At 42.9% G+C, this 18,966-nt stretch overlaps 1 protein-coding gene across 6 annotated transcripts in view; it reads left to right on the top strand.

Moving 5' to 3' along the window:
• The window catches only part of fam172a (family with sequence similarity 172 member A), a 144,155-nt gene that overhangs the window by 80,370 nt on the left and 44,819 nt on the right, over window positions 1-18,966 (top strand). For all 6 annotated transcript variants that reach the window (XM_034542129.1, XM_034542126.1, XM_034542128.1 and 3 more), the window contains one exon: window positions 15,750-15,866. In XM_034542129.1, coding sequence (XP_034398020.1) covers window positions 15,750-15,866 — 117 coding nt within the window. The remainder of the gene's footprint in view (window positions 1-15,749; window positions 15,867-18,966) is intronic.

Here is an 18,966-nt window from a genome sequence, read left to right as displayed (position 1 = left end):
AGCTCCAACATATCAGACCTGCCGGAGGAAGAGAGACCAACAGGGAAAGAGGATGAGAGATCACAAGAGAGGAAGAAGCAGGAGTCAGAGGGTGGAAACTTTAGTGCCAATATCTAAATAATGGTACATACTTTTCCTTTGAATTTTGATGTAGCTGAGAAAGTACACAGTTTCAACCTGCCACTCATGTGTCTATACTACGTGAGCTTGTATTTCCCTGAGCTAGCTTCCTGAGAAGTATACATTGCTTTTACCACACATGCATGAATATGCACCAAATCAGATTTACAATGAAACACACAGAACATTCGGCACACAGACATATATTTGCATTTCCACTCATACCTGAAATACCCCTAAAATTGAACAGCCCTCCTCTCTTCCTGTTTACCCTCTCCCTCTGGTTTAACCCAGGTCTGCATATATCACAGTGCTGTAGAGAAAGCTCTCCTCTCCCTACGCTGTCTTTCACTCAGTGAAGATGCTGTTCAAATTTACTCAGGGTTTTCATGCTCTATACCATATTTTAGAAGCATGCTTTTCTGCTCTGCTAAAGTCACTATTATCACAAACGTCTTCTGTATTATTCTTTTGTCAAGTTTACGACAGACAGACTCATATTCTTAAAGCATCTGCTTTAGTATACTTGTATGCTTGTATACGATATGCACAGCAGTCGATGTAATTGCGTTAGTTTTTGCCTATTTGTGCAGTTTTGTGAAGGTTGAGGAGCTACAGCACTAAAAGTAGGAAAACTGACCCTTTAGTTAATAAAATTAAACCAAAACCAAATTATGTCAATCTATTATATCAGTATTACCCAATTAACGATTATTACAGTAAGGCATATGTGTTTGGGTTTCGATCTTTGCACGTGCCATTGCGTGTTTATCCAGCATGGCGTAAGTGGCGGCACAAGGCTCAGACTCCCATGATGCACCTCCTCTCTTTGTTCTGCTGTGTGAGAGCATTGTGCGGCTTTGTCTGCCTCTCTCGTTGCTTTCGGCTCATTGCCTCGGAGGCAAGGTCTCGCTCTCTTCTCTTTCCTCTGCCTCACACGTCTCTCGCCCTTTCATTCCCTCTTCAATACCCATCAGGCACTGCTGTCCACTTCTTTCGCCCCTCGCTCTGTCGTTGTCTTTTACCTTCCTTCTTAATTCACAACAAAGAGCTCCTTCTCTCGCTCATTTTGCCTTTGCCACTCTCCCTGTTACCGTTCTTTTTTTTTTGTCTCTTGCACTCTGAGCTTCTATGGTCTCCCTCCGACTCGCTCTTACCGTTTATCTGTAAACTTGCCTCTTCTCGTTTTCTTCTTTTTATCTCGTGCCCCGGTGTATGTGGTCTTACGCCTCTTCTTTGCTCTTCCTCTTTGGTTCCGATTCACTCCCTTTCCTTTTCCCTTCCCTCTCTTAACCTCAACTTCACATTGGCCTTGCTCCTTTCTTCTCTGCCATCTCACTCTGATCCTTCACTTGAGAGTGACCTCTGTCTACTTCAGTTATTTTAATATTTTAGATTATTTGTTCCCACTGTTTTCTCCTTCTCACACAAAGATCCTCTGAAGTGCTGTTTATTTATGTTGTGTAAAACCTCCTAAATGTTAATCTGAAGTTGTTATTCAATATAACTTAAAATGTTGGAATTATTATAATATATATTTTTTAAAGTATCCTCATTTATTTCCTTTTCTTTGTAGATGTCACATTTAGTCACTGTTTCCTATTTGTCCTTTTGCGCTAACTTGCCTTTCCTTCTTGCAAATATCACGCGTTGCGCTCCTCCCACTGTGGTATCTCCATGCATTCACCTGCTGTGCCTGGGTGTGTCAACTGGTTACGACCTAGGTCACCTTCACCGGAGAGGGAATACGAGCGGTTGATGTGAGGTTTGAATGTGGGGAAGATGACATGTTGACAGCTCAAATGAATAGCTTGTCACGTGTCATCTTTTTTCCCTCCCCCCTTGCTAATTCCTTCTAAAGAATCCATACAATATACAAGAGGAACCTTGAGGACATACAGGGCAGCAAATTGTCACATGGGCATTACTTGAATTCAACACATTCAATTCAGTTTACTTTCTATGTTTTATTTTTTTTGTCTCTTCCTCCAACACTGTGAATGGTCTCATTCTGCAGCGAATGTAGGCAGAATAAGTCTTTGGAATTGAAAGGAAAGTGTCGCTTCTGAAAAGCTGTGAGGAGCAGCTAGGCGGATCCTGGTGCAAATGTCAGTGAACTCAGTGACTCTAGGGTTGAAGTTTAAATCCTTTCTCCCATCTGTTCAGCTCATCTCCCCTCTCCTTTGCTTTTTCCTTCAAACTCTGCATCTCCATCCACACCCACCTCCTTCACGTCTCTCACTGCTTTGAAAGTTTATTGAATGCGGTGTTGGTATTCTGTGGTGTTTTCGCCTTGCCTCCTCCAAACCCTCAGCACCAGGGTCACGGCATTCTTTTAGTTTGTTAAAGACATTTTCATTGTCAGCGCATCACCTGCAGTCTGCCGTTTATTTCCTGCACATATCTCAAGTGTGGAAAACAGAGCGATGGGATTGATGGCGAAGGAAAAACCAACAATTCCAAGTCACTTAATTTGTTCTGCACTTTAAGCTTGAAACACTCTATATTGGCTATTCAGCTGATCTATACCTAACTATATAGCCTCAGAGACTTATAGAAAGCTGAGTTTGAATCCTTTATGGCAATTTTTTCCATCGATGTGTTTTAGTTATGTACCTGCAGTAAAACATATTTAATTTTTTAAGCCTGGAAAGCTGACAGTGAAAAGAGATGAACTGTTTTATGTGCCATTTTAAGGCTTTATGTGCTGTGAAATACGATGGGGGTTATGAAAGAGCAAAAGGAAGGGAGAGAGAGGAAGGGAGGAAGAGAGCGAGCGAGAGACTCCGTATGGAGCAGTCTTTGATGTCTTAGCTGGCTTGGAGCTGAATGTGGAACTCACTGAAGGGTAGGCCTTGTTTCATGGCGGGAATATGAAACTGAATGTGCTGTCCGAGTAAAAAAAAAAAAGAAGAAAAAAAAAACAATCTTACATTTGCACAGATTATTTTTTTACATGTTTATGCACACGTTTTTCTTTATCTTTTTGGCTATAAGTGTGATTTTGCTCCAAAGGCTTTTTTGTTGTCCCAGTAAGCTAGAGTTTCATCTCTCCCCGTCATGTCACTCATTAGTTTGTGGTTTATGTTCAGATCACTTACCAGGCCACATTGAGTGGCTTAGTAATTCTGTGTGTGTGTGTGTGTGTGTGTGTGTGTGTGTGTGTGTGTGTGTGTGTGTGTGTGTGTGTGTGTGTGTGTGTGTGTGTGTGTGTGTGTGTGTGTGTGTGTGTGTGTGTGTGTGTGTGTGTGTGTGTGTGTGTGTGTGTGTGTGTGTGTGTGTGTGTGTGTGTGTGTGTGTGTGCGTGCGTGCGTGCGTGCGTTTGTGTCCCTGTCTCATATATATTCTGCTTCCCTATTAGATGGCTTCACACCCGACGATTCCTCTGGACTCCTCTGACATCGGCTTTCATGCATGGTCTGCCTGCCTCTCTCCCTTTCCTTCTCCCCCTCTCACTTTCTCGCTCTCTCGGCCTTGAACATTAAAAACATCTTGGACGTGGCAAGACATCTTTTAACCCCCTCCGCCACCAAGCAGCTAACATGTACAATACACCCCTCCACCCCCAATATTTGCTTCCTAACTTCCATCCATTGCTCCCTCCATCCCTCTCCTTCCTTTCCCCAGCTACTTGCTCCCTTCACCTTACTCACCCACCACAACCCCTGTTCCTTCCACATGCAATGCCACTTCTCTCATTAATCAAGCCACTTCACCTCTTCACTCCCCTCCTCTCTCTCTTCTCTCTTGCTGTTTTTGTGGCTTTGGTCGAGGTGATGGTTAGTTGATTTGGTCTGATTTCTCTTTGATGAAAACACTAGGGGGCACTGCCTGTCCTTTGTTACCCCTCTCTTTCCCTTCGCAGGCTTTGATGTATGTGTATTTTTGTGTGCATGTGTTTTGTCTGTTTTTGTGAGCTCGTACATGTGCTGCTGTTTGTGTTTGTATTTTGTTAAAAAGCAGTCCCTTGTCCGTAATGTCCACAGATCTGCATTCAGACAGACAGGAAGGCAGGCAGCCGGTCCCTGGTGGTCACAAGGGCTAGTGCTTTGCACCCGTCTGCACCGCCCCTGTCCCCACTTCCACCCCCTGTTTCTGTTTGGTGAACCCTGGGGTGTAAGTTAATGAAAAGGTCTTGGACCACCGAGAGGAACGACAGTCATCTCCCAGACACCTTTGCTCACCTTCGGCCCTCTGAGACCCTTTCTCCATGACAGGCCCTCCTCTCCACTCCTCTCCCCACGTCGGCCCTCCTTCCCCTGGGTCACAACATGTCGTCTGGCTGAGGCCGCCAAATGCAACTCACACAGCGTGGCATTAGACAAAGGTTGATAAACTAAAAGAGTGTGTGGGGCATTTGAGTGGGTGAGAGTTTCTGTGTGTGAGGAAGAAAAGAATGGATGAGAGCAACGGCTCTCTTTACACAAAAGGAGAAGGACGTAGATCGGGGACATCGGTTGCAGTCGGGTCGGGTCAAGTAAGAGTTGTCCCCAAAATAAAGATCAGCTCCAGACGCCAGAGTGGAAAGGAGGAGACAGAGAGGACGCTTGTTTCTACTCGGCTTGTTGTGACACTCCACTTCATGTGGGCACATCAGCAGTACTCCAGTTGTTTTCTGTGCATCTTTTCCATCCACACAGTCCATACTATACAGTTCGTGATGATGCTCACTTCTCTATTGTATCTTGTAAGTCCGCTGATGGATGTTATTGTTTTTGAGGGAAACTCTGAATTATTGATTTGTTTTGGGATTTCTTTTCTTTTTGTGGTAATCAGACAGCTGATGAGGGGTGTTTGATAGTGCTAATTGGCAGCTCCCGTCCATGCAGTGTGTGGTTGGTGGTGGGTTGGGGCTGGGCGAAGTGAAGCGCTGCTATTGTTTAGAGGTGTCAAACCCAACACAGAACAAAGAGGACGGGAGAAATGTGCTGTGCTCGCCTATCAATGTGCTGAAAGCAGCTTAAGTACACACAAAACACACACACACGTATAAATAAATGTGTGTGTGTGTATATATATATACACACACATTTATTTATTTGTGTGTGTGTGTGTATATATATATATATATATATATGTGTGTGTGTGTGTGTGTGTGTGTGTGTGTGTGTGTGTGTGTGTGTGTGTGTGTGAATGCACACGTCTATGCCATCCTCCACACATGCACAACAGTACATTACCTGGAGACACACACGCCAGCATTCACATTCACACACGCACACACGCGCGCACACACACACACACGTGCACACTCTTAGACAAACAACCTGAAAATGACAAGATAATCACCACATTCAAACTTACCTTCAGCTCTGGGTAAATGCCTTTCTCTGAGATAAACTAATAAATATACTGTTTTCTTTTCAAATGTTCTCCACTGAAGGCTCTAATTACCATACGCTGACAAAGACCTGACAGAGGTGTAATAGTTAAAAAGGTAATTTGACTACAAGTAGGAGTTTGGGTGTGGAAAAGGGTCAGTGTGCTTTCCCCCACAACCCCCCACCCCCATCCGCCTCTCTCTTTAATGGTTTATTCACGCTTTTCGAGGACTTTTTGCATGATTGACTGACAAGGTCTTTTTCCGAAATAGCATCTTCAGTAATGAGAAATAATTGACTCCCTAATCAAAAAAGGGTTCATGGAATCCACAAACCCAACTGTAATCTTCTGTGGCATTTCCAGCAGAATTGACAGTCCTCGTAGCTTCAGGCTCTATACCACTTTGATTTAATTGCTTTTTTTCACAAGATTAATAATATACTTTATACTAAATTGTGTGTGTGTTTGTGTGTGTGTGTGTTTGTGTTCCTCTCCCTTCTCTCAGGCTTCGTTTTTTAATCAATAATATCACTTGTAAACCACTTCAACTGGTGTACTACTTTTTCTAGATTTTACATTAAAAAAAATATTTATTATGTACTCAAAAGTATATCGCTCTGGTAATTGGGCACATTATTTTAATACACTACAGTATAAGACATTGCAAAGAATAACAGAAAAATAACAAAAGTTAATTATTACTATATGGCAGTGTTGTTGTGCTTCATTCAAAATATAGTAAACAACAGCATAATAATGATAATAATAATGGCCATATTAATAATGATAATTCATTAGTAATGTTTTTATATCGATTTCAATATCAGTGTACAGACAGTATTTCATTAATCTAGATGATGTTATTGTTTTATTTTTCTTTTGCCGGTATAGAACCCAAAGTTAAGGCTTTTCATTTAGTTTTTAACTTTGGACTCCAATGAACCGGAAATACAATTTGTATTTAAAACTGAAGGTGAAATGTTTATGCTGTTAAATTCGGCCCATCGGAACATCGTGATACAATTCAGATACTTGAAATGTTTCTTTGTTTTTTTCTTAACTCTGCCTGTTTAAATGGCTAATTGAATTGCTTTGTATTTTCTTACCCTCCATTAGTAATTGTATATCCTTTAGTCTTATGTCTTGATTAATTTGGACATAAAAATAATAATTTAAGTGAGTGTGTCTTGAGAACTGCAAAGTTTTCAAATGATGGGGCAAATTAACTTGTAGCTTCCTCCAGCCGGTCCAATTTGTAATATGGCCTCAACCCCTTCTCCCTCTCTTTCTTTTCTGACTCATCTTTCCTCTCGTTAAAAAGCTGTTTTAAATCATGGCTACTGGCAATGAGAAGTTAATTTCAAGATTGTTATATATTTCCATTAATTTCAGTTGGCCTTTTGTAGTTTTCCCTTTCTCACTCTGTCCTTCCTTTGAGTAAAGGGGGATCACAGAGCATGTTTTTTTTTTTTCTCTTCTTCTTTTTTCCCCTCTCTCTCTTTCTCCCTTGCCCCACAGCACAGGAGACGATGAGTAGAGGATGATAACTGAAAGGAGGGACACTCTCTTTGTCACTTTCATTAGCTTTTACCACTTTTACCTCCCCGCCCATTCCTTTTTCCCCCAAACTTTCTTTCCCCCTCAGTTTGTCCATGAGCGACTTCGAGTGGCACTGGAAGTTTAAACAAAACACCTCCCTTTAGAATTCAACTCCTGCTGCTCTGAAGGGAGTGCACACACACACACACACACATACACACTAACACACCTGATATGCCAGTAACGTGTAGAGCAGCAGACGCCTCCAGATTTGTTGTGTGTTTAATTTTCCTTCTCTTCCTCCTCCCCCATTCACAGCTAAGGTGAAAAACAGTCCACCGAGATATTTGGTAGGTTTTGCCATCAGCAGACTCTACCTTTCCAAAACACTTACAGTAGCTGGACTTAATGTGTTGATCTGTGCAGCATGAAGGTGAATTGAAGGTGAACAATGAGGTATTTTAAAACGAAAAGCAAATAGGCATTTCTTGATAACAACAAGAAAAGTGAAAAAAGTCACACAATAGTTCAAATCTAGCTCTACTTAACCCTCCTCACAACAAATTTAGATAAACTTTCACATCATAGCTTGTTGAAATGTTCTCACTGCACCACAATGTTGCCTTGGTTGGAGACCAACTGTGGACTCAGTTAGTACAAGGAATCAATGTTTATCAGCCCCCAAGGCTGTGTGTGCCTCTGTGTGTCTCAGAAATGGACAGCAGTACCCGATGGATATTTAACACATTAGCTTTGGCAGAGCTGAGAGTGGTGTGAAAACACACTGATTTCCTAAGTGGCAATCATATCAGCCTCGCCGTCAAAGAGGCAGTAGAGAGCAAACATCTGTGTGTGTGTGTGTGTGTGTGTGTGTGTGTGTGTGTGTGTGTGTGTGTGTGTGTGTGTGTGTGTGTGTGTGTGTGTGTGTGTGTGTGTGTGTGTGTGTGTGTGTGTGTGTGTGTGTGTGTGTGTGTGTGTGTGTGTGTGTGTGTGTGTGTGTGTGTGTGTGTACGCGCACCCCAGAGCATGCATGCAAACTGTGCACATCCTATAGAGATTGACTCCAGCGCTGCTTTACAGTAAACTTGGCCTGTTTATTACTGTAGGAGGATTAAGTGAGCATTTTTAGCTTTATTAAAATATTGTTGCCATGGTCATATTTCTATTTAATATAATCTGTATTATATATCTTAAGTAACAATTTTGTTTATGATCTATTTCTGTCTTTTTGTTCTACCTGTGTCTTCCTTTCATTTTCCTTCTGTCAGTTTCTCAGCCGCTGTTGCTGCATTTGCCTTCTATGCATGTGTGTGTCTTTCTCTGTCTGTCAGTGGTAAGCTGTCTCCTCCCTGCCAGGGTTCAGGGAACCCTTGGTTCTCCTCGATGACAGTATCACCCTGAGTTACGACACAAAGGTCTCAGCCTCCTCCTCCACCCTTGTTAGGCCCGCTCACTCACTCCCTCCCTCGCCCTATCCATCGTGGTCTCCAGCCGAGAGTCACCCATCCGAAACTATGTTAAAACAGGGTCATCCCCCGGCGTGCACTTAAAAGCTGTCCCTTTAACCTGCTCTGAAATACTTACGGCTATTATTATAGCTTATAAATCATTAAGAAAGTTTAATTATACCAAAATTTCATGGTGGAAATGTGCAAGCTGACACATGGGAAGGGGAATTTAATGGGCCAGCAAGTCCCAGCACCGTGAGGGAAAATATTGAGGTTAGGTTTCTATTTTACAGCATTGCCGGAGGGTTGGGAGACAGGGAGAAAGACAAGAAAAAAGCATGAGTGAGAGAGAGGGAGAGAAAAGGCAAGTGGAGATGATGAGGCCTAGCCTGTATTCAATGCGCAAAAGTAACTTTCTCATTTCACTCTGTAGAAACAAAGTTGTTAATGTGGCCAGTTGATTTGGGAATGATGAAGACATTGCCCACCGTACCTTGTGCTGGTTTTCTTAACTAAGATATATTCTAATTAACACAAGATTTAATTAGTCGCCATGCCGTAATTTCACTTCGTTAAGGAATGCCGCCTAATTAGAAATTACCATTTCTGTAATTGCTGTTGCCAAACAATATATGAAGATCCCTAACTACTATTGTTACAAAACTTTCACTGTCCACTTTCTTAATTGTGTCAATATTATTTTTATGTGAACATTATAGGGGTATTCTTGATACAGCTCGAGCAACTTGAGCAATGCCTACCAGTCTTTTCATGTGGCAGAAATGTAAGTTGATCAAACTGTTGGGAGTGAATGTCATTAACACTTTCCACTGTGCAGATGTTAATTAGAAATTAATTGCATTCTGTTTTGGTCAATCTAAAATCTAAAATGATGCTTGGTTTATTGGGTCTGAATGATTTGAATGCAATGTCATTGCATTAATAGAGTTGTCTTTTCAGTGAAAACCAATAGGAATGTTTCAGGAACTCATTATCATTTTATAGGATGATATCTCACCGGCAGGAATAAACAGAGAGAGACTTATCGAAGTTTGAAGAAGTTTATAATGAAATATAATTTGTTTTACTATAAATAGTATTGTACATGCACAATCCAACGCCCTCACAAAGTAAAACTCTCACTGAACCTCATCTTGAAAAAATTCACAATTGTTTTTAAAGTAAATAACAGTTGCTTTGTAAATAACAGTTGCTTTGTTTATGAGCACCGTTGTTACCTAAAACCCTGTTCGTCCTCATTCCCTCATTCCGTCTCTCTATCCCGTCCGCCCTGCTCCCTCTCTGTCTCCTCCATCCTCCCTTTCCCTCTTCCTCTTTCTTGTTTTCCATGCGGGTACAAGCGGGGCGCAACGCCTGCAGCCGGCAGGTTTCCTGGCACGCCGCTCCTCATCCTCTGCCTTTTGTTTCCACCAGTGGACAACCATTCTCCACTTCTGCTGTGTCAGTAAATATTTATTGGCCTTCCTTTTCCTCACCGCCCCCACTTGTTGTTGTGTTTCTGTCCACCGTGTGTGTGTGTGTGTGTGTGTGTGTGTTTGTGTGTCTGTGTGTGTGTGTGTGTGTATGTGCGTGCTTGTGCAGTTTGCATTGGTATACACACAAAGATAGAATCCTCCCCAACACGTACACAGACACACACCACCTCCCACTACCCTGCGTCCGGTGCTGTCACTCACACAACTCAGCAATGCCCGCTCCTCACCCTTTCAAATCTCACCCTGTCTCTCCGCCCACCATCCTCCCTGTCTGTCTGTCTCTCTCTCACTCTCTCACTCTCTCACTCATCTTCCCTCCATCATGTATATGGCAAACTGCCGTGACAGGAAAGAGGAAAAAGAGGAGGAAGTTATTGCAGTTTTATCCCGCTCTCTCCCTCCCGCCTCCTACTCTGCAAACTCACAATAACCAGAGTTCAGGCACTGGAGAGTCAAAGGGGAAAACACCCTGTAAATGCATGTGACCTCAGTGAGCAAAACCGCTGCACACTCCCTCAACCCTGAAAGATGCACACACACAAACACACTCCCTCTTGCTCCCTAGGGCCCTGTGGCCTCGTGCTAGAGAGGGCTTCCTTCCTGCGGTTAAGACAAAGGAAGCTGGGGACCGACAGGGGACCTGGGACCGCTGCTTCAAAGCCACAGGAAGCGCTGGTGTTGTCTCTTCCTGTGGAGGGTGTTGGAGCGTGGGGGGCCAGCTGCCTGTGTTTTCACAGCCAGGGACGAACAGGGATGTGTGTGTGTGTGTGTGTGTGTGTGTGTGTGTGTGTGTGTGTGTGTGTGTGTGTGTGTGTGTGTGTGTGTGTGTGTGTGTGTGCGCGCATGTGTGTGTGTGTGTGTGCATGTGTGTGTGTGTGTGTGTGTGCGCGCGCGCATGCGTGTGTGTGTGTGTGTGTGTGTGCGTGCGCGGTCACGAACAGTGTATTCGCTGAACACGTTGCATTCATGCTCCCATCCACACTCTATGACCTGAGATCAACATAGTCAGAGAGAGAGCACACTAAGATCATCCATGTGGTGAATCCCGAGGCCATTGAAAGCCAAATCCAGACGAAGATTGTCAACTTCACCATTGTTTATCTATAAGTCTATTGTCCTCTTTGATTTATGACGGAAGAACATCACTGCCAGAGCATCAGTCAGCCTTTGTGTTTGGTTTTCCAGCCCTTTCCACTGTCTTTGCTGACTCCTCACATACTCGCAATGTGTACATGTCTGTGTGTGTTTGGGTTCGTGCTCCCGTTCCAATGTTGGCGTGTAGGGATTTATGGGGGAGTATGTGTTAGTGTGTCTGCGCCATGTGTTTTCCAACCTTCCGGTGTGCACCCGCATACATGTTTGTTTGTTTTTTCTGTGTTCGCCCTGGCTTCTCTGATGCTCTCCTCTTAACTCTCTGGCAGCAACAGGACAGTTAATCAATCAAATATTTAAGCAGTGCTTCAGTGCTCAGTGGGTAGTCCTAGATTATCTGTGACTGTTGGCAGTGCATGGCGCAGCCACATTATAAGCCTTGTCTCTGACTGGCATCGTCACTGGGCGCTTCTCTCGCTCTCTCTCTCGCCCTCGCTCCCCTCCTTCCCCTTGGCCTCTGCTCAGTCTTTGCTCACTCCCACTAACGTGCAACATTTCGTCCTCTTTTTTTTATTCTCACTCATTTTCTGTCATTCTCTCTATCTCTTGTTTTCCTTTCTCTTGTTTGCTGCTCTCTATTCGCACTCACTCTCTATGTATAATTGTGGCTTTTCACATTGACTATCTGACAGTAAGCGAGGCCCCTTAAAGAGCTCTCATCTTTATGTCATTGGCTGTTTCCTTTTTTTTCTCTCGTTCTGAATTCTTTCTAGGGATAAGTCTGCCTGTCTCCCATAGGGGGATCTCCATTGTGGATTACCATTCAGTTTTCTTCCAATTATCTAGTGGCTTTCGCTACCTTTGACACATAATTATCAAAGGCCTAAATAATTGTCTTTATTATTGCCCGTATTTAGATGTAGCTTCAGCGGAGCAGTCGCAGGCATGGTAGCGTCATGGGGAGAGGAGAGAAATAAAGTATTTATCTCGACCAGAGATTAGTTTAGCACGCTGTTAAATGATGTCTCGTTGCTTATTTCAACTCCTCGTCCAGATAAATAAACATGATTAATATTCATCCGTCCCTCCTTATACGCACACTCCATCGTATATCATATTCTTCGTCAGTGGTGAAAATAAGATTATGCACAACAACAATTCTAGGAATTAGCTGGCTTTGTAGCAGGATGCAGCTTAAAACTCTAAACACTGTACTTTGCTGAGGGCCATGTGAGGTCAGGTACCAGATACAGGGGTTAGAGACAAGTCTTTCTCTGTGTTTGTGTCTGAGTGGCTCCAAATGTGTGGGATGGCTATTTCATAGAACTTGTGAAAAGCTGGATTTAGTAGAATTGTGCCAACCAGGGGGTCAGAAATCTATGATGTGTGCGGCCCTCTGCAAATAAGTCCAAAAATAAATGTTTTTTGAGTGAGTAAAGAGAGGGAGAATCATTTCGTAGTTCATCCAGAGCTGAATGTATGTTGTGGGGGTATCAGTCTGTATCATCAGTTGTGACTCAGCTTTGTTATAATGGTTCACAGGAATGTGATGTGTAGTTCCAGTCAAATTCAATCCAAATAACAGAGAGGAAGTGTATTTCAAAAAGAAAATCACAAATGGGTTAAGAAGTTTATTTGACACACTTTTTAGTGGCACACTAAAATGTTAAAACAAAGTGGCTTTGATCATTTCACAGAATATGACTTAATATGCCTGTCCTGTGCAGACGATAGGTGAAGTACATCAAGCTGGGGATACACATTTCATGAAGATGCTCTAATAAGTAAGGCTGCCGCCCTTCAAGCTGAGGACTCTGCTTCAGACCCTGTTTGTGTTAAAGACGAAAAGTGAAAGCCCACTTGCTTTAGGGATGCTATTCTGAAGCTGACCGTGTGGTCCGATCTACCTCTGAAGTAGACCAAGGGAAAAGATCATTTTCCTCATGGGGATCCATAAAGCATTCATAAATATTCTTTGATCTCATCTGTCTTGCTTTTTCCTCTCATTCCCTCTTTAGTCCTCATGTTATACTGCTTTTGATATCCAATCAGCTTCCTCTTATAACCGTCTGCCTTTACATTCCCCTTTTCTTACATTTTTTCAAAAGCAAGCCTCCCACGTTCAACCCCCACCTGAACTTTACTCTGCATATCCAGCTGCTTTAGCGTTAAAGGAAAGGAAAGGCGAGCACAGCGGCGGCGAATGTCTCAACATCTGTGTGCTGGTTTTAGCTCAACAAGTATTTCCACATGTTTCTCTTCCTTTCTCCCTATCTGATACAAGACTGATCACAACAGCTGGCCTGTTTCCTTGTTAAAGCTGCAGTCTGCGGTTACATAGTGGATTAGCACATTTAACGTTGTGGATAAAGATAGCTAACACTAACTCACAGGCTAATATGGTATAAAAAGCATAACACGATGAGTCATATGATCAGACAGCTTTACATCGCTACCCCCTTGGGAGCATGTATAACTTCATGGTCACTGGTTTGAAAGTTAACCATGAGTATCACCCACCTAGCAGAAGACACTGACATGCCGGGATTTTGCTTTCAACATGCAGGCAACCACAGTTGTCATTGTGGCTTGTAAAACATGGGACCAAATGGTGCCACAATCATTGTGGTTGAAGGCCACACTGCATAGAGCACTCTCTCCTGGAGTCATCATTTGTCAACCTATTATACCAACTGTTACCACAGCCAAACATATGTGTGGAGGCAATGCGTTTTAGATGTATCTATCCAGCTCCATCTACACTCTAGCTTCACTCCCACCTTGCCAGCTGTGCCTCTATCTTTGCACATACCTTTATGCCTGTCTAACCCACGTGTGTACCCACACATTTTGTACATACAGGCATGCACACACACACACACACACACACACACACACACAAATACAGTTGGCACCAGTAACCAAATGTATTATAGCTCAGTTACACTTTTAATATTGAAGTGGTATCTAGGGAGCCATACCCATGTAAAGAACATTTTCAATCAAAAATGTTGAACTCAGATAGTTAAGGGACATACAATAGGTGTAGAGACATATTTATCCATTTGGAATGTGGAAATAATTTTCTGTTTTTCTGCCCAGACTGTTTTGAAGTAATGTGCTTGGTGTTTCCCATGGACAGTCAGTCTACTGTCTCCTGTTTCCTGGCCTCTGCTAGCAGCCCTATACTCAGGGACTGGCCCGTTTGGTTAGCGCCAGAAAACAGAACCTTGACTGACACCTCCAGTTTTAAAAGGTTGCCTTTGCTTCTCCCACGGGCCCAGTTCTGCCAGAGGAAAGCTTTTCAACCAAGCGTGGATGATGAGAAAATACAGAGAGCAGTGTGCATCTGTGTGTGATTGTATGAATGTTGTGTGAGCGAGTGAATGTTTTTTCATGTGCAGCATTCTTTTATGTTGTCCATCTCTACAGTTTTGTACTTTATGCTTGGTTGTACCTCCCCTCTCAGTCTGCTCTTCTCTAGCCTGATGAAGACGCTACAGTGGAAGCCTTATCAGCTCCATGATGCATGAGTCCTTAGTGCCTCAATAGATTACATTTATCTCTACACACTCCCACTTTAATTTGTCGGGGCGAGTGAGAATGTATTTAAATGCCCACCGTCATTTTGATATACAGCCAACGACCAGCCAATCTAGCTGACTGAAAATGGGCAGTGTTCCCCGCAGTGAATGTGTATAAGATGGGTTATTTATCCAGCCTTAGCCCCAGTCTGAGTGTCAGACTTCGATTCATATTAGCAGCGGCTTTAACCTCATATACATTCCCAAACTGTGGCTTTGAACAAGCCTTAGCAATATTTTGTTTTATTACACCTCACTATTATAAACTAATAGTTATTCTATTCTTACATGCATGCACCAACCTATCCCTGATATTCCAATCCCTAACCCCTTCCTCTAGATGACACTTAAGATGGAGCTTTAAACTAGTTTGCTCTGGGTTCGAATATCCTTAGTGCCGTTTGTATGTGACCAGGGAATCACTTTACTTAGTTGTTTTCCGCAGCCTATGTCCATCCCCAATCTACTAGTTTCTTTCCCAGCTTCACTAAACGTGTGCAATACATGATTGTAAACCTATTGTTGCCATTCCTGTCCTCTTTTCTTCCCGTGTTATCTTAAAGCTCAGCGTAGTGAAACGGCTCGTCCCAAAGCCTGCAGTACTCCTCGGGGTGGGACCAGCGGTGTGGGAAGTCTATTGTAGTGCGGTAACAAGTCCTTTGCGTGACATTTTCCTTTGCGTTGACATTCAGAGGGGAATAGGAAGACAGGCCTGCGGAAGCCACATTCTCTATGACATGTGAAGGGAAAGGGTATTAAGAATGGGGACAGCGGTATATGAACGTGCACAGCAAAGGGACATTTGCACAGAACTTGACAAGGACACGCTATGCTGGAGCAGCTCTTTCATATTTCTCTTTATAACATTATGCCATACACCAGGTCAAATCTGTCCAGTGGGCCTGTGCTGTCCTGGTCCAGGGCGTAGGCTGACACTGTATGTTAGACAGGGACTAAACATTTTATTATACAAGTATCTACTAACACAATGGGTATGTTATTTTCTTTTTTCTAAAGAGCCTATCATATTTCTTTCAGCAAAAGGTCACTTTGTTGTTCAAATATTGTCTAAAACAAATGATATCCTCCTCAACAGTGACTTTGTCATTAACATGAACTAACAACATATTGATTTGCTTTTGTGGCAGATGAATCAGAGGGAAATGCAGGTGAAGAACAGAGCGTGCGCTGTGGCTCTGACTGACTCGGCTCACAACATCTGGCTACAGGAGACCAGCAAAGGCACTCAGGACTGGATGCAGCAGGTAAAATAACCACATATGCACAAATATACAAACTGGAGACCCAAAAGAAAAAAGACACTATCTATTCCTGTGCTCCAATCACATCGTGTACATCCACCAGGCAGTGGTGTCTTACATTTAGCTCCTCTCTGATTTCTCCCTGCACAACCCTGCTGACCCTCACAGATACCCCTGACCAACAACTAGATTTAGAAGTCATAGAGAACCATTGTTTGCATGTTTTCTCTCGCAGCCCCCACTTTTTTCATCCTGAGTGCATGTCAATGAATAACTAAGTCAGTCAACCCTCGCTGGTGTGTGTGTACGGCTTGGCATGCATGTGCATGCATGCATGTGTTTATATGTGCTTGTGGGCAAGCATGTGAGATAGAATGCACGTGCACATGTGCATTTGTGTTAGCTTCATTTTAGCACTTGCCCTTTCTGGTGTGACCTCTGCGCCATACGCAGCACCTGGGCTCGCTCAGTATGCACATACAGATGAGGACCATCCAAGACCAGAGCTGCTTGAGAGCCGGAGATGCAAATGTCATTCACACACACACACACACACACACACACACACACACACACACACACACACACACACACCATAGCTTTTATTTATATTACTTCCCCTTTTATATCCCTTGCCTTTTGTTTTTGCTATTTCTGTCATCTCCCATTTTGTGTGTGTTACTTGTCGGTGAATGTGTATGTATGTTATGTTAGTTTGAGTGCTAGGGATTCAAGGTTGCACTGGCCCATTCTCCTTGTCTGGAATTTCCTATTTTTGATTCATCTAAGGGATGTTTGGGACACAGCGTAATTGGAATGTTAAGTGATTTTCTATTTGTGATATTTCCCCGGAACAATAAATCTGAAATAACCTTCTTTGTCCAGTCGGAGTAAGGAGACAGGCAAGGATTCTCGTACTCATTAACCCACAGTCCTTTTTTGGCTGAATCAAGAGATGAGCCCTCCTAATTAAAGGGATTTTTTCTTGAGGGAAACAAACCTACGTATGCCCTTCTGAAGGATGCAACGGATAAAGCTAATATATTTGACATACTGATTTTCTGCCTTAACAATGCAGTTTTGTGCTTCTTTTTTCTAAAAGAGTTAAGACCACAACACTAGTTGCTAATTCCAAAGAAATACTCTCACGGACAATTTTTATTATTATGTTAATCATTACATAAATTGTATTTAACAACAACACAACCAACAAACCAAATTAACTTTAACTGAATTATCAGTAAACTGTGTAAATGCATTTCATTCTTACCATATCACTGATAGAACAATACTTGTTCAGTATTTTACACGAAAGTATCTGCTGCAACGATTAATGATAAATACTGCAGATCACTGCTCGGAGACATACATTATTTTTGGATATGTAAACATCTTATTATATTGAAGGGCAAAATAAGCAACATAATATATTATATTTTCAAGACTGATAACTTCAATTGTTCAGCTCAAATTCAGTATTTCATCACATCCCTGGCTTCAGTGCATGGCTGGCAGTGCTAGTTAACGAGCCATGGGTCAGCGTGAGGATTGAGGTTATTCCAAAATATACTCCCTAGTCATTTACATTAGAAACCAATACTGTGTATTTGCAATGGTTCTACTAAAAGGTCAGAGTGCCTTTTTGCTCCACCCAATATTCAAATGTTAGGGCTTTCGAACATTGGCTCAGTGTCCTGATGTTTGGCTTTGAATGATCACACTATACACACACAAACACACACACAACAAGTGCGTGCATTTGTGGGTGAAGTGCAAAACATAGACACACAAGTGCCCACAGGCCGTGATAGTAGATGCATATAATGCTCATTTTAAACATCTCTATATACATTTATATCAATAACAACCGATACACCGCTGGATCTTGAACATAAACAACACTTTCACATTAAGGTATAGACACTCACACACACAGGAAGGGCATCCCAGAAGGTGCTGCACATCACAGAAAGCAGCGATCAGGGAACATGCATACAACCCTGGGTAATGTATAAATGTGGGTGCCCGTACGAGTGGGTGCACGTGAGGTTGGGGCACCCCAGCAGTGCACTACTCTGTTCTCGTCGGACAGAGATAATTCCCTCCCTCCAAGGTTCAAGAGGTCACTGGATGATGGGATGGAGCGATGAGAAGCAGAGAGTAAAAGACAGGAGATGGGATTTAGAGATCAGCGCCTGCTGGTCCAGGTTATATGGACCAAATGGCTCAGACGAGGGGCAACTGACGTCACTGCCAGGAGACAAAATACAGAGGGAAGGTGATGGAAAAGAAGAGGGCAGGATAAGCAGAGGCTGAGCTCGAAAAACTCCATCCACTGGCTGAGACAGAAAGAAATAAAGTATGGGAAACGTTCAATTATTTAGATCCCGTTGACTGGCGCAGAGACAGCACAGGTTAGAGCTGTGGAAAAGGCAAACAAAAAGACAGGTAGGATATGAATGGAGTGAATACAGATGGAGGAGAGGAGATGAAGAGATGTACGTGGAGATAGATGAGTAGTATAGTGAGCAGAAGTGAGTAAGATAGAGAGAAATGCGAATGATGGTGTACAGCTGGCAGCCTGTCACAGTCTCCAAGGTGTCTCCTGTCACTGTACTGGCCTGCTGTCACACTCTAGTGGCCTGCCCAGAGCTCACATACACACACACACACACACACACACACACACACACACACACACACACACACACACACATACAGAGTACACTATGGTCATGAATAAACCATCCTAATCCATAGAGATTGTACAGCAACTGGAGGAGGTGGGAGAGAGAGGGACAATGAGAGAGTGAGCAAAGATTGATACTACTACTTTCTGAGAATTTAGGTTGCAGGCTATCATGTGTGTTGTGGTTTATGAGACTTTTGTATGGCACGGAGTTTGCTGTCATGGGTTTGCTGTCATGGGACTAAGTCCTTTGTGCTTTCAAAAAGAAAAGGTAGAGATACTGGTTGACCATTTAATGGAGCCAACTGTACACAATTTAAAATTTGCAGACAACACATATTTTATTCAATATTTGCAGTCAGGGCAGTTTAAAAAAAGATTAATACGATAATTCTGGAACTTATTTGATTATCG

This window comes from Cyclopterus lumpus, chromosome 9 (genome assembly GCF_009769545.1).
Source record: "Cyclopterus lumpus isolate fCycLum1 chromosome 9, fCycLum1.pri, whole genome shotgun sequence".
Classification (NCBI taxonomy): Eukaryota; Metazoa; Chordata; class Actinopteri; order Perciformes; family Cyclopteridae; genus Cyclopterus; species Cyclopterus lumpus.
Note: the sequence above shows the minus strand (reverse complement) of the source record. Positions and strands in the feature narration are given on the sequence as shown.